The sequence below is a fragment of the Tupaia chinensis genome, unplaced genomic scaffold, assembly GCF_000334495.1.
Source record: "Tupaia chinensis unplaced genomic scaffold, TupChi_1.0 Scaffold000159_1, whole genome shotgun sequence".
NCBI lineage: Eukaryota > Metazoa > Chordata > Mammalia > Scandentia > Tupaiidae > Tupaia > Tupaia belangeri.
Window position 1 is genome coordinate 7,222,264 of NW_006159630.1, and position 6,545 is coordinate 7,228,808.

Sequence of the window (6,545 nt, forward strand, 5' to 3'; positions counted from 1 at the left end):
CTCCTGCATGCGGCCTGGGCCCGAGGCCCGTGCCCGCGCCCGCGCCACGCTTCCCTGCCCTGCTCTGTGGCCGAGGCTTTCGCTAGGCCCAGCTCGATGCCACCTGCCGGGTGCACCGGCCCGGCCTGCGCCCACCGGGACAGCCACCCGGCCTGCAGGCGCTTGGCGCAAGCACAGTCGATGCAGCTGCCGTCCTACCGGGAGGCCTGCCAGGACGGCGTTCCGACAGGGGTCCTCGCCCCGCAGCACAGAGCACACGTCTGCCTGCACGCCCATGCCCACCTGCCGTTTTGCTGGGGGGCTGTCTGCTCTCACCTTCCACCCTGTGCCAGCCACAGCCCCTGGATCACTCAGGCCTGGGAGCCTCCAGCACACAGGGGCAGGACCCCGGGGCCGAGCACAGGCTACAGGGACAGTGGGGGGCTGGAAGAGGTCAGCAGGGTGGCCTGCGGAAGGCAAGGCTTCCCTGGACCCTGCACCTGGCGGAGGACCTCCAGCTTGGAGTCGGAAGTGTGAGGTACCAGCTGCTAGTTCCCTGTTGGCAGGACTGCCTGCCACTGCCAGAGATGATGTTTTGGCCATGGGACTTCAGTGACAGACGGTGTCTTCCGTGATCGGTTCAGTGACCTCAGCCACCCTAGGTCCTGGCCGGGCTGGGCTGCTCTCCATGCAAAGTCCTACCCAGCCAACCTGGAGTCAGGGATGAGTACGGGATCAGGCCCATGAGGGTCTACCCGCCCTGGTGTTAGTCAGCTCCTGGGCAGGGCTGCTGTGGGCTTGGTGAGGAGCACAGAGGTTGGAATTCAGGGGCTGGGCGCCCCATCAGGCTCCTTGCCCCACCCGCTGGGGCTTCTCAGCACTGGGACATTAAAGCTCCTTTTTACAACCCACTGGTCCTGGCTATCTCATTCTACATCCTGCAGGGACACACGACCGCCTGTAGGCAACAGGTGCATCATGGGCGTACCCCAGGTGGGGTGGGGTGTCTGCCTAGGCCAGGTGGGCAGCTTCCCCAGGAAAAAGAGCCTGAAGAGCTTTCGAGAGAGAGGGTGTGGAAGAGGCCGAGAGGGCTCCAGGCAGCAGAAGCCACTTGGCATTCAGCACCAGGTTCTGCCGTGGTGCCGGATGTGACAAGTGTGCTCAGCACGGGGCTCTGGGGGTGATGGATGGAGTTCATCTCAGTCTCCTTGAAAAGGGAGGTTCGTGCCAGGGGCTGTGGCCGCCCTGCCCTGCCCTGCCCTGCCCTGCCCGGGACTCCTGGGAGCCTGAGAGAGTGAGGCCGGAGAAGGCAGAGGAAGGGTGTGGGCAGTGTGCCCAGCTGGCCTGGGTCCTGGATGGTGCATTCTCCCAGTGGCTGCCGTGCGAGGCCCTAGTTGCGGACTGGGCTCTGGAAGCCTGACCCAGGTGGCTTCCAGTGCCAGCCTCGCAGGTGCTGGCACTCCTGCCCCAACCCCCGTCTCCATCCTTCGTCCTCCCTCTGGGGCTTCCAGCCCTACCTCCTCTCTCTGTCGCAACCATTGGCCCTGAACCGTCTAAAACATGGCTGTACACACATTTGTGTTCTCACATCTGCAATTCTATTCCTCCCCCAGGGACGACACCGAGACAGCAGGCACTCAGTCTGTTCATCCCACATGGCGGGCACTATCGATTTTGTCACCCTCTTCAAGCTGCTGAGGCGGTCGTCTGAGACCGGGCTGTTGGTTTTAGAAGTGAAAGCTGAAATGGTAGGGTGGGAGACCCCTCCGCTATGGCCGGAGAGTCCGACTACCCCGAGAATGGATGGCCCCTGTCTATTAGTCAACTTCACATTCCTTTTTTCCTTTTTTTTTTTTTTTTTTTTAGAGAGAGATTTTTTCCCCCTGTAGGGCGCCTGTGCTCGCCAGAGAGAGACAGAAGTGAGGAATCACCCCCCCAGGGGAGATGGCCATGCTGCAATTCCTTCTCCATTCTCCTCTCAGGGTTTTGGGCATGCATGCACACATGCCTAGCGTGAATTTGACCAGGTCTGGAACTTCAACTGTGCTCAACTATGTGGGAGCCCAGTGATGCAATCATTATGCCATCTGCTGGTCCCCTCCTTTTTGTTTTCCTTTTTTAATTTGCCAGAGGGCCCGTGTGCTTGCCTGAGAGACAGAAAAAGTGAGAAAGCACCCCCTATGGGTCATGATCACCCCACAATCCCTTCTCCATTTCAGGGTCTTGGGCAAGCACACACATGTGCCTGGCATGTTTTCCAAGCTGCCGGGTTCTGGACTCGAACCAATTGGCCATGTAGGATCCAGCCATCTTAACTACCATTCCACTGGCTGGCCAATCAATTTCACTGCCTTATGCTTTTGCATGGGCTGGATCCAGGTCCAGGATCAGGGGTGTGACAACAGGTGGGGTCTGGGTCAAGGTTAAGTGTTAGAAGCCAATGCTCTGGAAGGGAGTCTCTGTGGTTGCAGCCACTGGTGGTGAGGGGGTTAAGGGCTGGGGGGGGGGGGGGGGGGGGGTCCTGAGTCAGGGTCTGCCTGCTGCTTTGAGGAAGCTGCAGCAGGTGCGGCTGGAAGGCTGCTCCGCTCGCTGCCCAAGATCATTAATAACCAAGAACTGGAAAGATAATTAAGAGCCAAATGTGGGACTGAGCCGCCAGGCTCCAAGAAGGAGCCTCTCCCGCTCCCCGCCCAGCCAGGGACTAGCAGCCTTGCTCCTTCTCTAGGCGGGGTGGAACGTGAGGGGCAGGCAGGAAGCATGATGCCTCTGGTGGGTTCCAGCCCTGGTCCCCTGCACCACCAAGGGGAGGGCACAAAGTCGGGCAAGAAGAGGACAAGAGGAAAGTGAGGCCATCAACCTGAGATCACTGTAACAAGGGCCTGGCCACCCAAGTACTGCTCCTTCCCTCGGTGGGCTGCAGGGAGAGCCCTCTGCCGCGGACTCAGACAGAGGATTCTTGCCGCTGTCCAACCTGGCTCCCACTGGTCAGCGTTTTCCTGGTCTGCTTTCAGCCCAGCGGCTCAGGTCCAGACCAGCTTCCAGGGAGCCCTCGTGCACATGTGTGTGTGTGTGTTGAGGGGGAGGGACGAGGCCCTCGTGCAGGGTCCCCCAGCCTAGCTTCTTGCTCTTTGAAAGTGGAGGGCTGGGCTCTAGTTCTCTAGGAGATGAGGGGCTCCGGGACAACCCCTCTCCCCAAAGCCCTCTGGACCCTGAAGAACTCAGGCCAATTGTCATTTCTGTCCTGCCACAGGCAGTGGCTCAACTCACCAGGTGCCGGGAGTCTTAACGGAGTCAGGGGTCCGTGGTGACAGCTGCAGTCACAGCTGGTGAGTGACGAGGGTTGCGGGCTCAGCACATACAGCTTTATTGAGCACTTCTGCCAGGCACCAGCCTGCACTTCCAGCAGCAGGTCTGAATGCCCGTGACCACGGCCAGTGCCAGCGCTGTGTGCCCGGCACTAACAGGCCCCTAGCAGGCACAACTTCCCTCCTCGTCTGCAGTCCACGCTGTCGGCCACAGGCTCCGGGGACAGGGGTCACAGAGCTCTCTCCTGCAGCGTGACATCTTGGTCTCTGAAAAGCTGACTTTTCAGTGGCCCTCAGGGAGTCAGCCTTGCTCAGGGATCTGACCCTGGACAGGCTGAGTGAGGTGTCTGCCTTCCACGTCCCCAGGGCCCAGCGCTGCCAGCCGCTCCCTGCCTACCTGGCTGCCCTCCCTATATTCGGCTTCAGCCTCTGCCTGTTGCCCAGGCTGCTCCTGGCCCCCATTGGGCGAGAACAGCTGTGCGGCCAGGGGACTGGCGCCGTGCCCACAGCCCACCTCCCGCCGCTCAGCAGTGCCTCCCAGCCTGTCACCTGCCATCTGCCCCACTTCCAAGCCTCAGGTGAGGCACAACCGGAGCTGCTGGCAAGAGGCTCTGATGCTCGCGTGGGGCTGGTGCTTTGGCAGGAACGAGGCAGAGCGTCTACTCCCACCTTGACCCGGCCTGCCCCCGGGGGCCAGCAGCCGTCCAAGGGGCGCCCGAGCTGCAGCGCTCCAGAGGAACATGTGGACCTACGGCCAGGCGGCTTCTTCTCCTGCCCTCCCCACCACCGGCCTAGGAGCACCTGCAAAGGGGAAAACACAACCTCACTTGCCCACCTCACCATGTGGGCGTGAAAACGCGCAGAGAAGTGAGCTCGACCATGGGATGGCGAGCGTCTAGCCGCGGGGTGCCCTCCCCGTGGAAAGGAGGGTGAGCTCTCTGACCTCGAGCAGGACAGACGGCAGGTAAACACGAGGGGTAAAGAAGCCAGTGCCACGGCCAGTCACCCGGTCACCCCGGGCCAATTCCCTCCATGGCTGGGGCTGCCCCGGCGAGACCATGGAGGGGTGCACGGCCACTGACTCCACTGCTCCGCAGCTCCGGACTGTCACATAAATCATCTGGGCTTTATGATGCTTATAAATTTGCGTCCCAAATCTGGTTTGGAGCCCGGGGCTGCGAGATGATTTAATTTGCTTTGTCCTTAAGCAAGAGGGAATGCAATCGGAGACGGGTAAGTACAGATGTTTTAATTGAGTTTTCAGCAAACAGCGGCAAGCTCCAGGGAGGGCCCGAGCCACAGGGGGATGGGCCAGGTCTTGTCATTCTTGGCGCCACTACTGCAGTGCCCTCTGGCTCTGCCCACCCCGGGGCAGGGCCTCCTGGGAGGCAGCTTCGATGGCAGAGGGGGAGGGATGATTGTTTTTCACGTGGATGGAAACACAGAGGGATGAGGGGACACGGTATGTGAACTGCCCACTGTGATGACAGAAAGCAGATGGGGCCAAGGACGACACGGGGTTCTCATAGGGGCATCGGCAGGGCCAGAGGTGGAGGGGTGCTGCCTGCTGACACCCCACATTTCCTGCCGACCCCAAACATCCCATGATCCTGAAACCACCTCGGGCCCCAGGAACCCCAGCATCGCCCCCCTATCCAAAGCTTGAAGATGCAAGGGGAGGGGGTGACAGAGGGGCCCTCCTGAGGGCCGAGCAAGGCACTGAAATCAAAATGGGGAGGGAGACGCAGCAGCCCGAGACCCCGCCCCAGGGAGGCAGCTTGAGGCCAGCTGCTTGGCTCCAGGACAGGTGGGTCTGGCCCAGGGCTGGAGGCAAGCCAGAGTGGGTCAGGAAGGGCCCTAGGTCCTGAAGCAGGAGAAGGCACGTGGGGCTCCTTAGAGCCACCTGTGTTTCTGAGGGGGCTGCCCAGCAGGTGCACGTGCACCTGGGAGCAGGAGGTGCCTAGGAATCCGCCTCTGCTGTGGGAGGGCACAGCGAGGTGCCCCACCCACCCGTCGCCCCAAGGGAGTAGAAGCAGGCCAGCTGAGCAGGGTGGGTGCCATGCAGCCCTCACGGCCACAAACTCAGGGCACTCGTGAGCTGCTGAGACGGGTAGGAGGGGCAGCTTCCCTCCAACGCTCCCTGTGCTACAGGGGCCCTGAGGGCTCCGGGGCAGCCGGGAGAGCCGAGGGCCGCGTTCAGGGATCACAAGTCCCAGTCTTCCAGCCCAGCCTCCAGGTGCTGTGCCCCACGGGAGGGATGACCCTCACTCCCAGCCTGCTGCTCCAGGGCCGGCGCCCACAGCAGGGCCCTCTCGGCTCAGGTCCAGGGACCTCGGTGACACTTAGCACTTCCTGTTGTCGCCGGCTGGACAGGCTCTTCCCCAGGAGTGGCACTTAGCGACTCCTAGGCCTATTGGGAAGGCGGCCTGGTTGGGATGGGAGAGCCTGGGACTCACCTCTGAAGAGGCAGCGGCTGCTGATGGGGCCAAATTCCCAGGCAAGGGTGCAGGAGAGGCTGGGAGGAGGGGCCGGAGGTCTGGCATAAACAGCAGCAGTGGCAGTACCGTTTCCCACCGCGCACGGGGAGGAGCCCGCCTCTGGAGACGGGAGTGCCGTGTGTGTAAAACGGAGGGGTGTTCCTAACAAGGCCTGGGAGCAGCCAGAGGTCACACCAGGCAGGACGGTCCGGGACAGGGGCTACCCCAGTGGGCAAGGCCAGTGCTGACCAGCGCGCAGAGTCCTGGCAGGAAGACCCCCAGCTGGAGATGTGGAGGGTCCCTCGGAGAGCCCCAGTCTCCCCTGGTCCATGAGGACCTGGGAGGCAGCTCAGTTTCCGCTCTGTGGGTGAGGAGGCCAGGCCCCACTTTGCCATCACCGACACGTCCTGCCATCAGAGCTTGGTCTCGCTGAGGACGATGTTGGCTGTGACGAAGACGAAGCAGGAGAAGGCCCAGAGCAACACGAAGCCCACCCAGAAGGTGTGGCGGAAAGGGGACCTGTGTTTGTTGACGGTCCCGTAGCCGAAGGCCAGCTGGGTGTCCCTGCGGCAGTGGTACACCAGGAAGGCGGGGGTGACGTACTGGATGCCCGTGCCCGCGTAGGCCCCCGTGATGCCCACCAGGGACTCCAGGTCATGGGTGCAGAAGGCCACCAGCACGGGGGGCAGCAGGGTGATGATGGGGAACACCACGCGGTCCACCACCCAGGGGTAGGTGCCGCCCTCGAGGTGGAAGCGCGTCTTCCCGTTGTTGCGCAGGGGCA

At 62.1% G+C, this 6,545-nt stretch overlaps 2 protein-coding genes across 2 annotated transcripts in view; one reads left to right on the forward strand and one right to left on the reverse strand.

Annotated features, from left to right (window-relative positions):
• The window catches only part of GRIN2C (glutamate ionotropic receptor NMDA type subunit 2C), a 29,904-nt gene extending 29,020 nt beyond the window's left edge, over positions 1–884 (forward strand). The window contains exon 13 of the mRNA XM_027770817.1: positions 2–884. Coding sequence (XP_027626618.1) covers positions 2–516 — 515 coding nt within the window. The 3' untranslated portion in view covers positions 517–884. The remainder of the gene's footprint in view (position 1) is intronic.
• A 3,628-nt stretch (positions 885–4,512) lies between these two features.
• SLC38A12 (solute carrier family 38 member 12) overlaps positions 4,513–6,545 on the reverse strand; it is a 71,557-nt gene continuing 69,524 nt past the window's right edge. Inside the window, exon 10 of the mRNA XM_027770798.1 lies at positions 4,513–6,517. Coding sequence (XP_027626599.1) covers positions 6,175–6,517 — 343 coding nt within the window. The 3' untranslated portion in view covers positions 4,513–6,174. The remainder of the gene's footprint in view (positions 6,518–6,545) is intronic.